The sequence below is a fragment of the Stylophora pistillata genome, chromosome 8 (genome assembly GCF_964205215.1).
Source record: "Stylophora pistillata chromosome 8, jaStyPist1.2, whole genome shotgun sequence".
Taxonomy (NCBI): Eukaryota; Metazoa; Cnidaria; class Anthozoa; order Scleractinia; family Pocilloporidae; genus Stylophora; species Stylophora pistillata.
This window is the reverse complement of record NC_142526.1, coordinates 17,452,979-17,475,577: the sequence shown is the minus strand read 5'-3', so window position 1 is coordinate 17,475,577 and position 22,599 is coordinate 17,452,979. Positions and strand designations below refer to the sequence as shown.

Genomic DNA, 22,599 nt, shown 5'->3' with positions numbered 1-22,599 from the left:
TACGGTCAACAACGTGGGCTCAAGTGTCCTAGGTCTAAAATTAGCGAAATTAGCGGAAAATGATAAGGGCTGACCTTTACAACCGAGGAACTCTGTTTTCGTCGAAGGCACTTCCCTATTTCCAAAGGTTTTAAGGAGAAAATTAATTTTTGAAAATTTTTAGGTGTACCAAGTTTTTGTAGGTTGTTCTGTAAAAGAAAAGCGGCAAGGAAAACGACGCCTCGAAGCAACAGAATAGGAAATCAACCGTACGAATGACTAGCCTGAGGATCAGGCTCCTGATCCTCAGGCTAGCGAATGACTCAAAATCCGTTTTTCCGCGGCAAAACATAGCGCATGCGTATACGTTATTCAGCTCTGTCGCATTCGCCAAGATGGCGGTGTTGGCAGGGATGAAAAACGTCTGCGCGTGCGTGACGTGAGCATGTTGATGTTGTCGTCGGGAAGTTGTTCGATCGTCTGATGAACGAAATGTCAGCGCAATTTAAACTGTGTATTCGTGGACATATTTTGCCTTTCAGACTGGAATGTAAGGACGCTATTTGAAAATGACTTCTGTAAACTGAACTCGTCGACATGTTGAACGTATTATTTTTGGGATATGTTTATTTGCTTGCTCAAGAGCCAACTTTCAGTACTCGGTAAAGAAACATATTGCAAGCTGAATTTCTTTGAGTATAGTTTACCTCCATTTTAGATGATAAGCTAAGATTCAAATTGATAGAAGGTAAATAGTACCACGCTTTGGTAATAAATGTGACTCTCGAAGAAAAATGGAACTTATATTTTAATCAAGGCGAAGCGAAAGCACACCCATCCTACACGGTGTCACATGAACAAGTAAAAAACGCTGCAAAATATCGCGTTACCCCATGCATATCGCTCTCACTGGAACTTAACATTCATTACAGTCCTAAGAGTGTATTGGAAATTAGTTATTTCCATATGGTATGAGAGGAGCTCCTATGAATGCTTTCATTCAGCAAAAGCCACATGAAACCCATTGTTCTCGTGGAGGTGCTATCAAAAAGAAAAATACCTGGGAAAGTTGGAATAAGTACAATGGTGTTGGAACTCAAATGAAAACAGAAGCCGGAATTGCTTCAGGATTAATGCTGACAGGGAGTTCAGGACCAATATATGGTCGATGATACTGTTTAGTGCTCTAGTGCCTTGCAGAGGTTGTAGCACACCAAAGGTTTGAGGAGTTTTGTGTGATTGAATCATAGATCCTGTTGCCTAGTAAGATTCCTTGCAAAATTATTATCTGGTACACCCACGCCTGACTCAGTGGACTTCTTATTGCACATTGGATGAATAAAACAATTTGCTAAACAAAAGGGCAATAATTGTACATGAGTTGCTTCCTGTTCTGCCAAGAACTGTTGACTTTTAAATAGTGCTCAGAAAGAACCAGAAAGTGACATTGCCATGTTGATGTGGATGGATATTGACTGTTTTTTTTTTTTCTTTTTTAAGAATGAAAAACTTTTTTCAAAAAAATGCAATAGATTTATCTAGCAACCTTTGTGGCATTACATTGGTCAGAGTGCTGGATTGTGTTGTGGGGGAGGTCAAGGGTTCAAGTCCCAGCCAGACCAATACTCATGGTCTTAAAAATAACTGAGGAGAATTTGCTACCTTTCTATGATATCAAGAAATGGATAGACATTCTAGTCTTCTCGGATAACAATAAATAAACCATAGGCCCTGTCTGCTACAGGGTTAGGGGTAGGAGATGTTAATTTCCCACACATGAGATAACTGTGTGGAGAATGTCCTCCCCTGGGGTGGGTTGCTGTCTTATGTTTCATACATGAACCTTTGGCTTGGGCAATCTGGGTAACCATGCCTCGCATATAGACAATAAACTTGATTGATTGATTGAGGGATTGTGTAAAAGTATGGAATCCCAAATGAAAAGGTTCCCAAATCTCCACAAAAATAGTGGGTTAATAAGGGGAAAGGAAGCGTGAGGGTGGCAAGTGTTGAAAGTGTGAAATGATGAAAATAAAATGTTAGTTGTTAAATAAAGAATTTGCACTGAGGAACCTACAAACTGCAAAGCAGTTATGTCAGTCATAAGGCAGCATTAAAATAAAACTATCAGTAATTCAATTGGGTACTAGCATTAAAGGTCCACACATCCACACTTTTATTTTATTTTCTTATATATCTACAAGGTATTCCTTTGACCTGCAGATAGTGGGTCAAATTTTTCTTAACTTAATATAATTACACCAGAAATAAAATGAAAATGAAGAAATACAACTTAAAAAGACAAAAAGATACACAAGAAAAGAAAAAAGGAAAATGAAATATTTTCATTGTAAAGGACTCCACAAAGGAATCTTTAGTCTCTAGGAAACTGGAAAGAGCCCTTTTTGCTTGTTTGTTTTTTTAAAGATTTCTTTTACAAATTTGTTTATTCATTATTTTTATATTCAACTTTCAAGGCAGCCCCTTCAAGGCGGTACAAAAGTTTATAATAATAACAAGGAAGGTCAGAATGAAATAAGATGAGATAGTCATAATCAAAGGAAAAGGAATGAGGGAGATGAATAACATGTTGGTTAGTATTAAAAGTAGGTGGTAAAAGGAATAGAAGAGGTTAGGTATAGGGAGCCAAAAAAAGAATTTTTGAGTTAAAAAAAATTTTGAACTGAATATTTTTGATTGACATGATGGGGGATGGGAGTTAAGGATGGGTTGGTCTGAGCTGATTTGATTGACAATTGGTTTACTGGTATCTGTCTTGAATTTGAATGGTGATAATAACAGACAAAAGTAAATTCCAAAATAATTTAATGTTATGAAAACTTAATTGAGCTATTTTGACAACACAGTAAATAATGGAACGATTGCAAGATATTGATGAGAGAAAAATTCCCTCTCTCCAATATTAGCTTAATTGAAATAGTGGAAGTTTACCTATGTAAAATTAACAGTAATTGGTTTTGCAATGATAGATATTTAACTTTGGTTAAAAAATAAATGGCTTCTTTTTTCGTAATTTTTCCAATCCTAAAGAGCCACTTTCCTAGATTTAATCAAAACAAAACCAAATGCATGATTTTGAGTCAACATAGTTCACAACGAAATCCATCTGTTATCGCTATACCTCAGTCTCCTTCGGCACTTTGTTAAAATTTTATTCAGGCGTCACTCCACTTGCTCCCTGATTGATATCTCGCTTTCTTTCTTCCCTTTATGTCCAAAATTTCGAAAAGGCTTACGGAAATTAAGTTTAATCAATTGGAATGTCGGTCGGAAAACTACGATAAGCAGCGACTATCTTGCTTTTCGAATTTCGATCGTTCGACGATGATGTAAACAAACTGGAGTTTCTTCAGGCAAGGGCACAGCTCTTGACAAACCAAGTCGCAGGGGCTTAGAAGTGCCGTAAAAAGCATCTTTACTGCTCCTTGTTTTACCGAAGAACCAACATTTTGCATGAACGGACGAAAAAGTGGTCAGAAAAAGTCAACACGACACTGTAAACGTTGCCGCAAATTGAGCCAGTTCGCAACTGTATTGAAACTTTGCAAAAAAGACCGTTTTTCGGCGCGAGAACAAGTTTTGTACAATTTGTACACCCTCTCAATTTTTTAAAGTTCTTTTCTTCTTTTCAAAAAATGATAATTAAAACCTTATCTTTTCAACGGCTTCCTTATTTTTTAAACTTTTGTAACGGCTGTTCGTTTCCCGCAAAATTTATTGAGTTTATCTGAGCCCGCGTTTCTTACCGCGGGTCTGTAACGCATGCGCAGACGTTTTTCATTCCTGTCGGCGGTGTTATTAGTTGTCTACCGCTGGGCGTAAGAACTGTTGGCTGGGGCAAAGCAGCTATGGATCCGACTAATGGCGATACTGATGTTTTATTTTCATTTGGCCTTATCACTGACATCCAGTATGCCGATATTTGCGATCGACAAAACTCTGCGAAGACTAGGTGGCGTAGATACCGAAACGCTCTCTGTTGTCTGCAAGAAGCCGTAGACCATTGGATCAGACCAAGCAGGTCGCTCTCGTTCATCGTACAACTGGGAGACATAATCGATGGCTTTAATACAGATCTAAATGACGCAAACGATAGCGAGAGAAACTCCTCTCAAGACGCATTGGATTTAGTGATGAGAGAATTTTCAAAACTTCCTCCAGAAATACCCGTGTTTCATAATTTAGGAAATCACGAGCTGTACAATTTTTCTCGCGAGGAACTTTCAGCATCTATTCTGCACCCTTTCAACAGCTGTGAAAGTTCTGAATATTTGAGCAAGCACCAAAGCCTGCCTGCTGTAAGTGAGGAGGAGACGAAACCATTTTACTTCTCGTTTGTACCTCATCCCAAATTTTGTTTTGTGTACTTGGATAGCTATGACACGAGCCTTCATGGCTTTGACGAAACTAGTTCCACATATAAAGATGCCTTGGCGATGGTGCGTAAATACAACAAGAATGGCGACCTTGATAGTGCTGATGGTCTTCACGGCTTAAACAGGCGATTTGTAGCGTACAATGGTGGAATCGGTCCTATGCAACTTCAGTGGCTGCAGGCAGTCCTGGAAGTAGCAATAGAAAATGGTCAAAAAGCTGTTATTTTCAGCCATGTCCCAATCTCTCCAGGAAACAGACCTCGACGGGGTGCAGTAGATCTGCTGTGGAACTACCAAGATGTACTTAAGGTGCTGTGGCAGTCTGGATGTGTGGTCGCCTGTTTCCATGGTCACACTCACTATGATGATTATTTCGTGGACAAACATGGTATCCATCACTTGACTTTTGAGGGTGTTATTACAGCACCTCTTGATTCCAATGCATTTGCCACATTGCACGTTAAAAATGATGCTATTGTCATTGAAGGTTTTGGTGTCATAGAAAGTCGAGTGTTGAAGTTTTTTCACTGACATATTTAGGGAAAAGTTTAAAGGTTTTGCTGGTATAGAAAGTCAAATGTTGAAATTTAATTACGGTACCAACATTTTTGTGAATTTCTTTGCGGTGTCAAATTGTAAAGGTTGGTATGTGAAAAACTATAATAGTGAGAAAGCTTGTGTTAAAAAAAAAAAAAAAGGAATTAATGAAGGGGGTATGTTGAAATCCTGTCTGCAAAGTGTACAGTTTTGCCAGGCACTACATGATACATTTCCATTTTTTATCTATGCACTATTCAAGAAGTGGATGCCAGTTATAACAATTTCTATAATGAAATAATAGCAATTGGTGGGTTACTCATTTTAATGTAAAGAACTGAATCATTTAGTTGATTATGAACATGATGCTTTGCCTAAATGTTGATCTTTTAAAAAGCAGGTTATAATATTGTGTAGTGGTTACTTTTTCCAACATCAATTTGATAATCAGATGAATATTTTACTGCTCTGGGAGACAGTTCCTTGAATAAATATATTTTATTAGACGTTTTGTTGTGTAGTATCGCTGAGTATTTTTAAGATTTGTGCCGTATTTTGACGAGCCCTACAGGCTCGTCAAAATACAATACGGGCTCGTCAAAATACAAATAACGAGTAAAAATACTCAGTGATATTACACAACAAAATGTCTCATAAGTTATTTATAATCCAACACGCCAAACTGTTATTTCAGTGCAGGCAAATTTCACCAATGTTTATTTACGGGGAGTGCGTGACAGAAGTATGTGAAGCAGAACGGAATTGGCACATTGTTGTGCTGCTGTTTCTATTTTCTTCATTAAATGAAGAAATTTTCTGGTTGTCAAGCTGTTTTTCTTCGTTCGATTCATCTAATGAACTTGGATCTATATTTGCCAGCCATTTTGACTCTTTGTCGTCGGAAATATGATTCAAATTGTCTGTCATTTGTTTTTTTTTTTCGTAACTACAATCCAATTCTTCGCTCGCATGATGCAAGAAAACCTGTTTAACTGGTACTACAATAGACGAGTACAAATACTGCATGATATTTGTACTCGTCTATGGCATTATTTGTACTCGTCTGGGTGTAGTTGGATAATAATATATAGAATTACCTATTAAAACAGGCTGTTGTTAGTGAAGGAGGAAGACATAACTTTAATCAACATGGGTGTTGAAGACTCATGCTGTCCCGAAGGTGAATAATTAACCCTTTCACTCCCAAGATCTCACCAGTTATTCTCCATACCGTCTGCCAATTCTTGATTGTTTTGTATTGGATCAACTAATGATCCTCTAATAGACATATTTCTTCTTTCCCATTGCTTTTCTCCTTGATACTAGATTGTTGTAGGGAGAAATTCTGTCTTGATCACTTATGGGAGCTAAAAGATTAACGTGCATCCTTAGTTGTCTCGACATAATACTTCTGGAGTTCCTTTTAGTTCATGGGATACATGAACATATTTTAAAGTGTATGGCATTAGGTATTGATACAGTACTTATGATATTAAAAAAGATATTTTAATGAGGAAAATGCCATACTCCTCTCCCTCTAAGAGTTAGAGAAAATGCATGGGGCAAAGGGGGTTTTTCATTAAATGAAACAGTTTTCAAGGGGATGCACCAAATTGGTACCAATTTGTAGTGGTTAGACACCAGAGGATAGCCAAAATCTTTTCAGACACTTTCTCAGCTCAACTTAAAGTGTGTGTAGTGTGCAAAATTACCCTGACTGGTGTTTGTCCTTATAGCATAATTTGATGTCTGCATTTTTGTTTTTGAGAAAAAAAAATTAAAAAACGTCAATAATCTGGATAGTGAATTATGGGTTGAATCTTTGATTTTTAATTTTATTTTTTCTGTAAATATATTTTACAGGCAGTCACATGGATGCATATACAAGGCATATACAAGTACATAAAGTTAAAGATTTTAAAAAATTTCTGAAGTAAGATTGGATTAGGGAATATCTTAATGAATTGGATTTTTGTTTTAGTGGTGATAGTAAGGTGAGCATTTTACAGAGCACCATTTCCTTTGTGTATTATATTCTAAATTGTATTGTCACCCATGTCTATATTTCTATTGCATTTGTGAAGTCTCCTGAAGTGAGCTGAGACAAAGTAAATTGGGGGAAGTGGGCAGGAAAATTTATTTCTTCTCTTGGTTGTATTACTAAAGTGGTGTTGAATGTGAAATCCATTCACAAATGTCAAATTGCAAAGAATGAGGTGTAAAGAGTTCTGTTACCTTACCTTTTGGAGGACTCAGTCATGTTTTCTACTGCATTTAGTAGTTAGCATATACCATTATAACATAACCAAAGTAAAGCGCGCGCTCTGATTGGTCAATTTAGCATCCCTCATTTGCCCATGGGTGTAAGCTGCTGACGTGAGCAAATGCAAAGACTATTTTTCCGCACGCGATTGTTTTTTCTGGTCAAGTAAGATTTGTTAAATAAAAGGGAACTCTTTAGCTACAATGTATCAATGTTATGTTATAAAACAAATGGTAAACACCACAGCGTACACTATTAAGTTATGGATGCACTTGGGAGGTTTGGTAAGCACTCAAGAAGCTAGAGTCGCTCTCGGCTATCGCCTTGAGCGACGGCAAGTAATTCATGGCAGTCTCCATATAGACTCCCTGTTACCCAGTCTCCATATAGACTCCCTGTTACCCATTCCCCCTGTGTACCCTGTGTACCCTGTGTACCCTGTGTACCCTGTGTACCCTGTGTACCCAAAAACGGTTGGGCCATGCATACATTTTCCTCCTTTAGGAGTTTATTTCAAAATTCCAGACGAGCATCCCAGTCCATTGTATATGGGATTTCCCCCCCGGGCTAATAAAATCATAATAAGTTATTCATAATTCATTTGTGAACGTACAAAATGGGATTGTGTTCGGCCAGAGAGCTTCCATTGATTCCAACTGATGTTTGCCAGGTTTCCTGTATACATGGTATACAGGGTACACTTGGGTATACATGAATATACTTGGGTATACTTAACAATTATTCCACAAGCGCGCGTCACGCCTCGTTGGCTATCTATCATCTCATATCCAACAAGCACAAGTGGAATAATTGTTTTATTAAAAACGTTAAATTAAATTATTAAATTTTATCAAATTTTTAGCTCCCTTATAATTTTAAGCTGACACGCACGCTTACCATATTTGTAGATTATGGTCTATTGGCTGATATACCATAATGGCTAAGCCAATAAAAAGTCTTGAATTGCATTATTCAATGATCTAGTTTTTAATAAATTCATTTATTAAAAACTAGATCATTGGATAATGCAATTCAAGACTTTTTATTGGCTTAGCCATTATGGTATATCAGCCAATATACCATGATCTACAAATATGGTAAGCGTACGCGTCAGCTTAAAATCAAAAGGGAGCTAAAAAATCCAGTTTCTTCTTACAAAATAATAATTTCTTGGGGTGTTTTTAATAAAACAATTATTCCACTCGCGCTTGTTGGATATGAGATGATTATAGCCAACTCGGCACTACGCGCCTCGTTGGCTATCTATCATCTCACATCCAACGCGCGCTCGTGGAATAATTGTTAAATACAGGGTGTACAAGATACACAAGGTAGACAGAGTATACGAAGTATACAAAGATATACATTATATACATGGGTACAAAGTGTATAATGGGTAAACAGGGTACAGAGGGTAGACATGGGTACACAGGATACACAGGGTACACATAGGAACACAGGGTACACGGGGTACACGGGGTACACGGGGAGTCTATACGGAGACTGGGTAACAGGGAGTCTAAATGGAGACTGCCATGAATTACTTGCCCGAGCGACTCTTACGCTTCTTTTGTGCTTAGCAACCTCCCGCGTGCATTCATAACTCAATGGTGTACGCTGTGGTGTTTACCATTTGTTAATTGAAGAAATTGTACTTGAGCAATTTTTGTAAAGTTTTTGAATTTGTGTAAATAAGTAACCAATCCTGCATTACTTATTTGGCTGTTTCGAAGGGCAATAGAATTACAAACTAATTAGGTTTTTTGTAACTCTAATAGCTGATATTTATTGTTATTTCTTAAATTATATCCGTCAAAAATTAAAACGTGTTGATCATTACGTCGGCCCATATTTTCGGGTCATCCTCGGTGTAAAAACCTGACAAGGTTTTCTTTGTTTCATGGGGCATTGTTTTGCTGTATGCTATGGTTTATAATGTTTTGTTGTCTTTGTTTTACGTCACTCGTGAGCTTCACAGGTTTTTACACCGAGGATGAGCCATCTTTCCTCTTATACTCTTGTCTCTACAAAGTGTCGGCCTACTGGTCAGCAGGGTTGCCATCGATACTTAACCCCCGCTGAGTCCCCTCAGACAAGGAGCGAAATTGAAAATGGTTACGAGGCATTTGTGATCCAGCTCTTGAAAAAATTACGGTGGAGGTAGAGAAAAATTTATCTGTGATGATTTGTGAGGGTAGCAGTGAAAGCAATGTCTTGTTTTCATTTGGTGTGATCACTGACATCCAATACGCAGATATTCGCGATCGACTGAACTACTTTAAAACAAAATGGCGACGATACCGAAACGCTCTCAGTTGCCTTCGAGGAGCTGTTGCTCATTGGAAAGATGCGAAGAGTTCGCCAGCCTTCATAGTACAACTGGGAGATATCATCGACGGCTTTAATGCAGACCTAATTGACACTAATGACAGTGGGAGAAATTTCTCTCAAGAAGCTCTCGAAGCCGTGATGAACGAATTTTCCAAACTGCCAGATGGGGTACCCGTGTTTCACAACATGGGAAATCATGAACTCTATAATTTCTCTCGCCAAGAGCTTGAAAATTCTTCTCTTCATCCTTCGAACAACCGTCTTAGCGCAGCATTTCTAAACAGTGATGACAGACTGACATCAGCGAAGAAGAAAACGAAACCATTTTACTTCTCGTTTGTACCCCATCCCAAATTTTTATTCGTTTACCTGGACAGTTACGACGTCAGCATTCTTGGCGTTGACGAAAGCAGCTGCCAGTATAGAGAAGCTTATGAAATGATACGAAGATACAACAAAAATGACGATCTGCACAGTCCCGTTGGTCTCAATGGCTTAGATCGACGTTTTGTGAAGTTCAATGGTGCAATCAGCTTAGAGCAATTGTCATGGCTTGAAGCTACTTTGAAAACCGCCAAAGAACATGGCCAAAAGGCTGTGATATTCAGCCACGTCCCAATCTACCCTGGACTCCCAGACGCCATGACAATATTATGGAACTACCAAGATGTTCTGAAAGTGTTGTGGCAGTTTCATTGTGTGGTTGCATGTTTTCATGGCCATACACATCAGTATGGTTATGCTGTTGATGAAAAGGGTATTCATCATTATATTTTTGATGCTGTTGTGGAAGCTCCTTTAGATTCAAATGCATTTGCAACCCTCAATGTTAAAGATGATTCTATTGAAATTGAGGGTTTTGGAATCATAAAAGATCAAGTGTTGAAATTTTCTCACTAGTGTACACTGTAAGCAAATTGTGAGAAAAGGCTTTAATTTTATGTTTCAACATGTACAGAGAAGGCCTTGTGTTCTGTGATGTTCAAAATTGAACATCTTTCTACTGGGACTTTTTTCATCCACTCCCTCTTTGTGCAGTAACACATTCAGACCGGTAGTGACGGTGAGAAAGGATATAAAAAATAAGAGATACAGATGTTAACATCTGTTAGTTTTCATTTTCATTTTCCATAATTTATGGTGCAACTTACCAGTATTCCATTTGATGCACTGATTCCTGATCTTAAAAACATTTTTCCTATGTTTTGTTTTTTTTGTTAAATTCTTTTACCCCTGCAAAGTTTTAAAGTTTTGCAGTTCTTTCAGGGATTATCAAAATTTAGCTAGAAAAACAGGTGTAATTCCCTATGTGAGGTAACTGAAGGAGATTGAAGTTGATGAGTGAACCATCAACTTTTCTGCAGTCAAATTTTAGCAGCTCATGACTTACAGTGGTGGATAAAATAATGAACTAATCTAGCAAGAAGTCCCTTTGTAGTCATGTGGTTGGTAATGTGTGGTAAATCTACTTCTCCTTTGATATTGTGGAATATTTTCTCGCCACTATGTAATATGTGCTATTGCAGGCAGACAGGGATCAACTTCAGTTTGAAATTAAAATGCAGGGTTTAAGTAATATCAACAACTGTTACTTATACATGTATATAAATAACTCTTTTGTATGATCTGAAGCTCATTGGCATTCATGTTTTTATACAAGGCCAAAGTAGATGGGTGATGGTCAATTGAAGGGGTTTGTCTTATTTTCTTGAGGAACTTTAGTATGGATGTCAGGTATTGGGTTACTTGAAATGTGGAGAACTAGTCTGAGTGTGTGTCCTAAAGTGGTCAGTACAAAATGGCTACAGGAAGGACATTGTAGAATACCTCTTGGATTTGTAAGCCTCAGCATTGCTGGAAGGGATAAAACTGGTGAATAAATAAGATATTGTGTAAACAGATAATGATCATTTGGAAGTCTTGTGCAAAACAAGTTTTTCTAAATTTTTTTTAACTAGAATGTGTTGTAAGATTCAAATCAAATGTAATTTTATATTTCCTTAGTTTTCGGTTGATTTTCAATGTAGGAGATCATCAAGATCTCTCTACCACAGTTTTTTCTTTAATGAATGGCCTTGTTGCAGATGATTTAGAAATATGATAATTTTAATTTATTATATGAAAGTATTATCTTGTCTCATGTTAAAGTTTAGGAAAAGTTAATAGTTTATAAACAGAGAAATCAGAATTAGGTGACAATGATAAAGTCAGTGTCAGAATTTCCTCCAATTGTTAAAAATATATTTATATTACTGAGAACTTTTCAAATGATTGTATTTAAAAATTTTTAGAATATTTAATATAAAAGCACTGTATCTATTGACAATAAAAATGATATAATTAGCAGTTGAATTGGACAAATATGTACTTTTCTTGGAATGTCATCATGAATTTGTTTACTTCTTTTCAAATGTTCAATTGATTTAAGTGCAGCTCAAGCTCCTGAAAACTTGCTTGTAGCTTTCAAAATTTACTTTGCTCTGGTATGTGTGAAGTGAAGTGAGGTATTAAAGAGATTGAAATGTTCATTTCCAGAAATAGGTCAACTTGGCCTATGTTGTTAAGATTTTCAGTGATTTTCATTTTGTAAGTCTGTGAGTGATATCTATGTAATAAATCTCTTCACCTATTTCTTTGTGGGGGCCCAAAGCCATTGAAAGTAAGCTGGGTTTGTTTTAGTTATGCGCCACTTTGCTGATGGATGATTTGTCCTGAAAACTCGTCCCATCATCCCAAGACGCAAGTAATCAGTTTGAAAACTAAACAAATCTTGATACTGTCACTCACATTTTCCACACCTTTCACACTTTGCTTCCTTTTACTTTGCATTTCTATTGGCTACTTGTGATATTTGTCTTAGCTCTGATTGGCAGTTGTGATGACCTTGGTTTTTGGTTTTGCACCCTGTGCCATGGTAATTAGACCCCATTTAGCCTAAACAAATGTTTACGACTGTAAACTTGATGAACCAGGTAATTCAACACTACAGAGACAGCTCCTGATGAACAACAGGCAAAGCTTTTTTTTTTATCGATTTCTTGCTTATTTTTTTGGTGGTAAAAAAGACCCATTTTCATTACCGTTTGCCCTTAAGTCTCGAGTTTTTGAACCCCCACCCACTATTTCCCAAAGTTACTTGCTAATGCAGACCAGATGTTTACGAAATTATGTAGTTGTTCGACTTTGGAAATGGTTAGGGCCCTTCTCTGTCAATATGAAAAATCACACATTTCCAGACACCCTGAAGCTTAAGGAAAAGGAGGCGGAAGTCAGAATATTATGCAAGTACTAGGCCAGTGAAGAACGTTGTCTTTCCAATGAAGAAAGTGGGTTATCGATTGTCTTTGGTGTCCCGAGTGGACGACCACATCTACTCAAGCCCGATTTTTTTATTGCTTTGAAACAGATGACTAAGCAGGGAAGGTTGAAAAGTGTCGGGTGAAACTTGATTTAAGTTAACGAGGGTGGTAGAGGGAATACCTTGCAGTCGAGCAAGAGATAAGGGATCTGTGGTCCTGCACCAGAAATCAACGCCTGTTGAAGATGGGGAAAGAAGGATGATTCTTGGATCTCCTTCTCTCCCCCTATATTCAGGAGGACCTTCGGGAAGAAAACTTGTTGAACAAAATGAAACTGAAGTGAAAACCAAACTCCAGAACCTCTTGAGAAAGTGAACAATTTTTTAGAGGTAGAGTGTGTTTGGTAATTGAATTTATGAGTTGAAATAGGGACTGCATCGGTTGACTTATGTTGCAGGGAATGTCTTGAGTTATGATTTCATTCCATACTTTACATCTCCCTTTTAAGAAGCCAGATGTCTGCGTCAGGCTTTAGCGCAAAATCGACTAAAACGAAAAGACTCGGACTGCTGAAAAACGAGAAAGTGAATTGAAACAATCTACTAGGGGTTAAACCAAATAAGCCAGGGGTTTCGTTTTATTGAAATAAATTATTTTACATCATCGTAGGTCTTTGGAGTGGAAGAGGAAGGACTGCGGTAAAAATGGGTGAAGTTTTACATGGCGTTGGCTTATTCATATTACGATTGCTGTATATCTTTGTTCATGCTTTAATGCGAAAATATAGTGCTGTTAATAGACAGCAAGCTTACGACGAACCTACAGCAATTGTTAACCATAGAGCGCATCGGTGAGAGGACAACATTTCGGCGGGACCTGGGGTAAATATATTTTCCCCATTCCATTTCGAAGACAAAGGTCATATCAGAAAACCTGTATTTTTATCAAAGTTAAGGTTCAAGAGAATACAATAAAGGCATAAACCTCAAAATTTTAATATAAAGTGTGCCATTCAAGCTGTCTTCTCCTTGGTAAGGTATGTTACATAATTCATGTGTATCTCAGCAGACTGAGTTTTCCACCATCCTTTCTCTACTGAATGAAAAACTAAAAAATTAAGGATTGGTGATGAAAGACGATATTTTACTGCTAATGTTTTAGTGAATGTACAGGGTGGTTTAATGACTTTCCACCATGTAGTGCGCTCTTTCATTCATATCTTAAACGGAGCGGTTGTGTTTTAACTCATTATCGACGTTGTACACCATTTCACACCTTGTGATGAGTTGATCAGTCGTTGCCCTTAAATTTTCCTCCAGACTTTTTTCTGCAATGACTTGCAATTTAACTGGGAAAATCAATTCATCATTTATTTTTTTTTAAGTTCACCAACAAGTCAAAATATTTTTTCACTCTATCTACACTATTTGTAATATTACAGTAAATAAAAAAATCAGTTTCATTTGGTTTGTTTGTTTGTTTGATTGTTTTTTATTCACAGGGCAGGCAAAAACACTTGCATGCGCGATTAAAGCACGGTAACAACGTTAACGTGTTTAGGTTGGGTGTGAAAGCTTTGATCTCAAAATCATTCAAAGCTCAAAATCGATCTCAAAATCATTCTAGAGTTAAAAAGGAACGATCGAGCTTCGGAGGACCAGAGATCCTCGATTTTTTCACTTTAGAGGTTATTAAAGGTGACGCACCTTAAAAGGTTCGTGTGCATTCTTTGCCTAATAGTAGCCATACCAAAAATATCGTATGAACAAACCTGGAGAACATTTTTCATGTCTTTCTCGTTATGACTGTTGAATGTTTTTCTGTTTCCCTTCCATGACGGTATGTAATAATGAAAGACCTCTATAGACTTCTATACGAAGGACTGTCAAAAAACGTGTCCAGACTGTGAGAGAGTGAGCCATTTTCATTTAGTAGGCTTCTCTTTAACTGAGGCCTGGTTCAAGAAAACACCACTGAGTTTTTCGGACGAACGTGACTCGTAGTGAGTCATTCCTCATTTAACTGCTGAACTTCTTGTAGGTAACAATGGCGAGAGAGCTGTTTCTTGAATTTCTGTTGAAAAACATTGTACATTGACTGTTGAAAAACAGTGAATACATTTGTTTGAACTTTTCTCCTGTAGTGTTTTGGTATCGTATCTAGAACTTCAGATGATTTCGCTATCTTAGTGTATTCAGTTATTCTCTCAGTCTTAGTGGTATGGGTTTTTCAATGAAGTGTTGTGTGTGATATTACTTTCAATACATATTTACACAGCATTTAATTGTTAATGTTTCGAATCACCCAGTTGCAGAAAAAATTTTTCTCGATTTTTAGACGAGATCAACTCAGTTCTGCACTGAACGAGTAGTTACCCTTAGCGTTTCCTGAGGATACCTTTCTGCTATTTAAAAGCTTATGGTTTGTCATGTCGACTTGTCTCAGTTTTGTTCTTCGTCTCGTATCAATGAAAATAAACGCGATATCTACCTCCCGAGGAGTCAGTCCTATCTATTGCCATACTTCTTGTTAACTGTTTCTTTGTTAGTGTATCGACCCGTGGATGGCATCTCGGAGGTGTTTGCCCATCATTGTCTATGGCAACCAGCACCTGACCATCATCGTCTGTAAGAGTCCTTTCTCTCCCTGACGGATGTGACGTCAACATTATTTTAGGCGATTGTGATTGGTTATTCTTTCTACTGACGGGCGTTCGGAGAGTGGAAGGCGACTGATCGCATTGAAATTGACCAGCGTCGTGGCCATTTGTAGAAATTTGTACTGGACAAGAGATAATGATATCTGGATGCTGTTTGATTTGTACTTGAGAAGTGATCCTTGGGTTAGCTGTTTTAAACTAGAAAATAGAGGGAAAATACGTCTTAGACTACGTGCACACTGTGTCGGTTAAATGAGACAAATTCCTTCGACGCACTGTGGAGGGAAGGCTTATCCGAGTGAATGTAGCTGCGTTTTCGACGACGCAGTGTGGATATGGCCTTAGAAAAACCACAGTACATTGAAAAAAAGTTTTTTTTGATGTCTGCTCGATCTCTTTTCGGCAAAGTTTCGAAATCAGAAAAGTTTGCCTTATCAGAAAAGTCGATTCGCGTAAAAAGGAGAACCCTCTAAATTTGCTATACCCCAAAAGTTTGGCTTCGTAGCTCTGGTGGTGGTAGCACCAAACTAGCATTTCGGAGGCACGGGTTTGAATCCCTTCCAAATCTCAAAATTTTTCTTGACATTGCATGATGAAACGATGCATAGAAATACACTCTATGTCGTTTAGGTGCATACAGTCCGTTTCATGCACGGTTCTTCAGCCCTTGAAGTGACATTTTTAAGCATATTACCTCTTGTTTTAAAGTGGTTTCTCCCAGAGGATGGTCTTTAAAGTAATCAACTACAGCTCCAATCGTCGTAAAGCGTCTTGCGCCGACGTAGTAGCCTTGGTCACGTGTTAACACGGCATGATGGCACACGTATTTTCCCGCGCTGCAAAAAAACAAGATGCGAAACTTTTTCATTTCAGAAATCTTCCCATCAACGGGCGTGAGAAAGCTTCATGATATAAAATACCTCTATTTTCTTATTTTAGATTATTTTTCCTTTTTCCTACCACTCGCCCCAGCTCTCTCACACTTTGACTTGCCACCGGTGTGCAGTAGCTAGGAGAATTTGTTAGGAGGACTAAAAATATTAGAGAAAACTGGAATGAACAAACCTTAAGTTATAGTGACAAACTAGTTTGAGAGCTTGAGCTAAATTTTAACCTCAATCGGAGTAGTACTCGAGAAGTATTTCAGTGGAAGTTTCTCTAGTAACATCAGATCCAGTTTTATGGAATAAAAAAACGATCAGAGGAATACAACTAAACTGAATGTCTTGCATGATCACATGACACGACCCTTAATTTTTACCGCTCTGTGCTCTTGAACTTATTTGCGTTTTGTGAAGCATTAAAAATAAACAGTGGTTTTGAAGGGATATTCAACGTATCATGTAGCCCATCGTAAGCAGGAGAGGTGTTTTAGAGGTCATTGGCTGGTGTTGTAAGACAAGAAAATTTTCTCTTCTGGTGCTTCTCTTCTCCTAGGAAGGGTATACAGTGAACTTATTATACTTGCCCACTGACGCAGCACCGCAGTTTCTTTAGAAACCTACCCCTTTATCTAATTAACAGATAGAATCACGTTGCCTTGCGTTTGTTCACAGATGATGTTAAAATGTGATAAGAACAAAGAGGGACCACACGAGCCACAGCCTTTCTTACCATATTTTTACATCTTCTATGATCTATCCCTGCACAGACCCACGGAAAAGTGGAATCTATTTGTTTTATACGATAATTATGTGTCTGTTCTCCGTTTGATCATAGTAACTGAACCAATCAAAACACACAGGGATTGTTATTCAAACAAAGTTTAGCCGTTGTTTAACAAAACCGCGTTTTTAATCTGTACATTTATTCTTGTGAACAGTGTCAAGAGGACCGAAAGGATATTTATTTTAATTGAATCAACCTTCTTATAGAGAATCCCAAAGGCCCATTACTTGGGTGAAACCGCAGTTTGGGCTAGACCTCGTGTAAATAACCGGCCCTATATAGTTTAGTTTATCGTATGATTAAATTATTTGTGGGCAACTTGTGATGAACCGGCACCCCATCAGCTGCAGGTGTAAGCGCACTAGAAACTCTTGCTTACGTCCTTACTTGTCACGAGAGTGGGATAAGCCGCGGTATTAATGCACCGAAGCTCTTATGGTATCTAACTTCATTTCATTTTGAGGCACGACAAGACTAGGAACTATATCTATGAAATACTCTCACCATATCGATAGAAATAACTCTGACGTCATGTCATGGGAAAAAACAAAGGCACCAGGCTCCGCTTGAGACAGAAGTTCCTCGGCTTCAGAACGGCTCAGCTTAAATGGGCTCCAACTGAAAGAACAGGTGAGTAAAATTTTAGCCTTCAGCTACGTTACGTTGAAGTAGATTTATCGAACTAGTCAGAGAATAAAAATACCAAGGGAACGCTTGTATTCAGGGAAAAATACTCGATGCCATTTCTGTAGATGAGAGACAGAAAATAAAGACGAAAAACAAGAGATATAGCATTTCAAACAAAAGTACCTATTTGCTTTTTTCGTTTTTTTACTCTCCTAGGATCGGAGTCGTGGAGGTGGGCTTCAAAGTATTGGAAAAGGGCACGCGCTACTCAATTTGTTTTCGGGAATTGGGGAGACCAAATGTGGCAGAGTGCCGGAAATCAAGCCATTCGTAAACACGACTAAAGAAAACTGTAATAACACCAGAAATGTCCCTGATCATGAGCAGCCTCTTACATCCACCGTTGAAATTCTCCATCCTATCGATCTCCTTGGATTTTGTCTTAATTTGCCAACACGATTTCGTTGGCTGAGAAGAGGTTGCTTTATCGTTTTCACTCTAAGCACAAGACTTTACGAAAAAACTTGGATTATATATATTTTTATGGAAATTCTGAGATAAAACAAATTAAAATGGTCTTTCTTCGTTTTCCTTGTTTTGATGGATTTTGATGTTTAGGGGGTGATAATTGCTTTTAAAAAGCCGCTCGCTTTCGTCACATTCATATATTCCAGCGACAGTTTACCGCAGAACTTTGTCAAAATATCCATTTATTTTTTCAATTAAGTTTTTCAAGGTTTTAGTCCTATTAAAGTTTCTTGCACACCTTACTTCTTCAACGTTTTGCCTTTTATCTAATCTTGTCGGAAAGCTATCCTAAAGTAAAGGCACCATATGAGATTGATATGGGTATTTCAATTTGCATGCACAAATAGGCCATTACCAGAGAACATTTGGCTAAAGTTTTGATCCTAAGGATATAAGGTGCAAAACTAAAAAAAAGGGCCAATGTTTCTCTCTCTTTCCTTGACTATCTACCCGACATGACTTAGTCAATCTAATAATGAAAAAAATTTGTAAATCAAAACCTTGAGTAAACGAGATTTCTGAAGCTTAAAGAAGACTTTCTTCGTTCCGCATAATGAAGGATCTTAGCACAGTCTCAAGATATAAAGCTAACCATAAAATAATGTTTGGTGCTTTTCCCTCTTTAGTAATTTGTTCGGCTCGTTTTGGCGGCAAAGAGGTGTCAACACAAGGCAAGTGCTGATTCGAGAGAAAAATAAGCAGGCGGCTGCAATGAATGAATTTCAACCCTATTCTGTTTATGCACCTGCTATCGTGTTTAGTGAGCGGTGCAGGGAAACAAAAGCTTTATATCTTCATGACAATAATTTCTTTTGCAGATTTGAGATCGTCCAGCCATGATTTATTGAATTACAGCCACGTTCATATGTTAAAGCAACGATATATTGTTCTCCTCATACGTAAATTTATAGTGGTACAGAGTTTTTTGAGCCGATTCGTTCAAACATATGTAGTCCCATGAACGCGTCTAGAACACGCGGAAAATAATGTGCATATAAATGAAGGTTGTGAAGAGCTGAAGTGTCAATTGAAATTGAAACTACGCATCGCTGTTCACAAAAATTCTTAATCTATGCTTTCAAAATTTATCATTAAACAGGAACTCTTGGACTAAAGAACTCGATGAAGTCGTTACAGAAGTGAAGAAAGCCCCGATTAGCTTGGAACAGAGGAAACGAGACTGAAATAGAGAATCAAATGAATTATTCCTAAACAACGCATTTAGCAGGTGAAGATTTAACGTGATGCAAGCTTACGTTATTTTCACCTTTCGTCGGTAGTTTTCGGTCCTATCTATTAGCTAGTTTATAAACCAGCCTGTTCAGCTTTTTGTTTTCGTGATCAGCATGCATCTGATTCATTCCTCACTTAAAGCAATTTATATTGTGCTAGCAATAATTCTCCGATTGACTTAGTCAGATTCGAAATTACGGCTTTGTTTTTCATAACAACCATTCGATTGCCATAAAAACATGAAGTTCTAGGGTTTTTCTTCACTCTTGCTCAAACTGGAAATTGCCGATATAATCGCATGGGCCGCCGACAGAAAGAAATAAGTCGATACGGTACTCCGGGAAAGAAACGGTTTCCAACTTATAAGAAATTGATGCGTTTGTTAATGGGTCCACATTTTCGGGAAAATAGCTCCTTGGTGAAAACTTCTCTCAGTACCAATATTTTGCTTTTAAAATCAGTCTGAAAGGAGTCGAGAATAATTAAATTTCAGTCTTTCTTAAGATGTAATGCAAGCATTATGAATCGTACTTACATTGCGGCCTCCGCAAGAGTTTTAATGGTGGATCCTGAACATTTTGTAGATGATATATGCGAAGCAGAACTTTGGCTGGGTCGCGCGTCGTGGGTCTTCCAGCTCGTGTTTGAAATAACGACAACCGATTTTGAACAACCAGTACCCATCTGCTATTTATATTGCTGTGAAGATCCTCATGGTTCGAGCGAATCGCTGATAAATAGATACAACACCCTCTCGTCAGCTAGCATCCTTTCGTCAACCAGCCTTCGCGCGAATATTCTACCGTTGAATTACTGCGAAATTATTCAGAATTCAAAGTACCTTGTCACCTCACTATCGTAAAGTCAACGGACTCTTGCTCTTTAAAAACCAATTTCAGCGAATGTTTAACCTACGTTCTATTTAAGGCCGTCGATGTATGGCTGTGAAAATAATTTCCTTTTGATATCTGCATTAAAAATGGGATAGAAGGTACGATTCCGTTTAGGAAAAGGTCTTCCGCGCAAAATGCAATAAGATGTGAAAATAACTTCTCGACGTAAACGAGCGCATACATGAAAGGTTCGAGCCGTTGGGATATCTTCTTTGGTTGGCACAAAGATTAAATATATTAGCATATCAAAGGTTTCCATGACGACATATGAAAAAAATTCGATGAACATTTTGAAAATGCTTTCAGGTGGTTAGCGACACAAAATAACTCAGCATTTTAAAATTGGAATAAAAAGGTGCAATAACTGAAAAGGTATCTCACAAAAGATAGGAAGTAACGTCCTCCTGGTGTAAAAAGTAATTCTTCAATCTGGCTCGAAATTTGCAAATGTAAAAAGCAAGTAATTCCGCCTATTTAGTTTGACGAAATTTGATTTTGAGAAATCGCGAAATTAAGAGAGGGCCGTTTCTTTCATGAAGTCGCATTTAAACGAATTTTGTCTTTGACGAAAACTGCTTGTAAGACTAATCGATAAAATGTCCTGAATTTTCCCCAACTGTTAACTGTTTGAACAGAAGTCAAATAATAATGTTTCGAGAGATAACAAAATGGCCAGAATGGTTACTAATTCTCCGCAGGAAGTTTCTGAGTAATATTTAAAAAGATAATTAATCCATAATTTATGGCGTTTATAGTGAGCTTTTTGACGAGCCCTTTGAGTCGACATTTCAAAATATGATTACAAAAAAAGAAACAGATGATTCACGAGTCATTCTGTCAATTCTTGTGTTTCTTCCCTCCTTCACATAGATTTTTGAACCTGTAAGGTGAGGCAAGTGCTCCGGAAAAGGCTATAGCTTCACTGCTTTAAATAAAAATACATTGAGAATGGAAAACATATGACCACTTTGATGAGTTGACCGAGAAGGGGCGAAAAAAATGGTTTTGTCTCAACAGAGGTTTGCCGTTTGGTGTGACCCTGCTGTATATCCTTGCAATCAAGGTCGGGATGACTTCCCTCTATCCATCGAACGTTTTCCTATAACCAACTATATTCTTCAGCTAATAACAGTGAAATGGCAAAAAGATAATTTTTGGTACCTCGCTGTATATAAGAGTATGCACTGTACCATAAATTTTTTCATTTTTAAAAGTTGCAGAGGATCGATCTATTTATCGGAAATTCATATGGGATTTCAGAAGAATCTTATCAATTTTGCAGGTTCGAGATGAACGATAGCCTTTTCATCGCTGGTACATTATTTCAACAATTAAAATTTACGACTGTAATTGTGGACTTGAACAATAAATGAAACTAATCCTCGAGGGGTAGAGTTTGAAAGGTCTAAAGAAAACTTTACGACACCTCTCAGCTGCGTTGATGTCGCGCTGGGAAATCCTCAGAAAGTTTTTCAATTGGTTATTCAGAGAGGAAAGAATAACCTTTCGTTCACTTTTTTGCCACGTACGGTTTGAATATATGGTGTGTTGGCGAGTTTGAACATGGTAACGGCAACACTAACATTTCCTATTATCCTGAATGCAATGTTGTCGAAAAATTGCCAACAAAGTTTTGTTCAAAGTTTTGTAACAACGGCCGATAGCAAGCGGCTAGAAATTCAATATTTGTCATTTGCCATAATTACCAGTTCTCTCCAAGGACTCATGTCTTTTGTGACTTGTGTTTGGCGAGGTTGGTTGCATGGGAGGACTGCTGTTTTTTGTTTAGATTTCTGCATTTCCTTCTCGATAAAAGGTTTATAACTTCAAATAAGTCGACATTCCAGGTGCGGCACCTGGCACAAGATTTCGAAAGGAAGAGGAACAGCAGCCAGAGGCAGAATTTAAGTTATTTTGTAAAACTAGCTGGTTCTGTAGAAGGCTGGATCTATTTCGTAAGATTGGCTCTCTTTAGTCAGGGGCAAACGAACCAAAGATTCCAAGGACAGGCACTCTTTAAAAAACGACTTTGATAGCGCAGTATAATTGTTCCATTCGTTGGCCTTTCATCAGAACGAATTTCTATTGATGATCGAGTTAAGACCCAATTAGAATCTTGTAGTTTCCATGGGAAGGGCCATGGAATTTCCCGGCTGAGATAGAAATAAGGATTGCAGGCCAGAAA

The 22,599-nt window shown here is 37.8% G+C and overlaps 3 protein-coding genes and 1 long non-coding RNA gene across 5 annotated transcripts; 3 read left to right on the top strand and 1 right to left on the bottom strand.

Moving 5' to 3' along the window:
* Positions 1-336: 336 nt before the first annotated feature.
* Positions 337-3,013, top strand: LOC148725283 (uncharacterized). The gene is made up of 2 exons (XR_015990832.1): positions 337-641; positions 912-3,013. It is a non-coding gene; the product is annotated as an uncharacterized LOC148725283 (long non-coding RNA).
* A 772-nt stretch (positions 3,014-3,785) lies between these two features.
* LOC111329389 (manganese-dependent ADP-ribose/CDP-alcohol diphosphatase) lies at positions 3,786-6,826 on the top strand. The gene has a single exon (XM_022934084.2). The coding sequence runs from the start codon at positions 3,849-3,851 to the stop codon at positions 4,905-4,907; it is 1,059 nt and encodes a 352-aa protein (XP_022789819.1). The 5' UTR covers positions 3,786-3,848; the 3' UTR covers positions 4,908-6,826.
* A 2,424-nt stretch (positions 6,827-9,250) lies between these two features.
* On the top strand, positions 9,251-11,859 carry LOC111329411 (manganese-dependent ADP-ribose/CDP-alcohol diphosphatase). The gene has a single exon (XM_022934119.2). The coding sequence runs from the start codon at positions 9,358-9,360 to the stop codon at positions 10,405-10,407; it is 1,050 nt and encodes a 349-aa protein (XP_022789854.2). The 5' UTR covers positions 9,251-9,357; the 3' UTR covers positions 10,408-11,859.
* A 1,926-nt stretch (positions 11,860-13,785) lies between these two features.
* LOC111329359 (uncharacterized) lies at positions 13,786-20,635 on the bottom strand. 2 transcript variants are annotated; one of them, XM_022934040.2, is made up of 6 exons: positions 20,363-20,635; positions 20,057-20,251; positions 17,638-17,751; positions 16,160-16,301; positions 15,297-15,663; positions 13,786-14,879 (listed from the first exon to the last, which is right to left on the bottom strand). In XM_022934040.2, exons 2-6 carry the CDS (start codon positions 20,203-20,205, stop codon positions 14,821-14,823), a joined length of 831 nt encoding a protein of 276 aa, XP_022789775.2. In that variant the 5' UTR covers positions 20,206-20,251; positions 20,363-20,635; the 3' UTR covers positions 13,786-14,820. The 2 variants fall into 2 exon arrangements, with proteins under 2 accessions (XP_022789775.2, XP_022789776.2); XM_022934041.2 differs by having other exon boundaries at positions 20,057-20,334; positions 20,437-20,635.
* Positions 20,636-22,599: the final 1,964 nt, after the last annotated feature.

Excerpts from the sequence above, each read along its gene's own strand:
- LOC111329389 (XM_022934084.2), top strand. The coding sequence starts at position 3,849 with ATGGATCCGACTAATGGCGATACTGATGTTTTATTTTCATTTGGCCTT.
- LOC111329411 (XM_022934119.2), top strand. The coding sequence starts at position 9,358 with ATGATTTGTGAGGGTAGCAGTGAAAGCAATGTCTTGTTTTCATTTGGT.
- LOC111329359 (XM_022934040.2), bottom strand. The coding sequence starts at position 20,205 with ATGGGTACTGGTTGTTCAAAATCGGTTGTCGTTATTTCAAACACGAGC. Across the intron at positions 17,752-20,056 it reads ACTCTTGCGGAGGCCGCAAT|TTGGAGCCCATTTAAGCTGA; the intron begins GTAAGTACGATT and ends CTGTTCTTTCAG. Across the intron at positions 14,880-15,296 it reads TAGGACTGACTCCTCGGGAG|AAATTCAAGAAACAGCTCTC; the intron begins GTAGATATCGCG and ends GTTTTTCAACAG.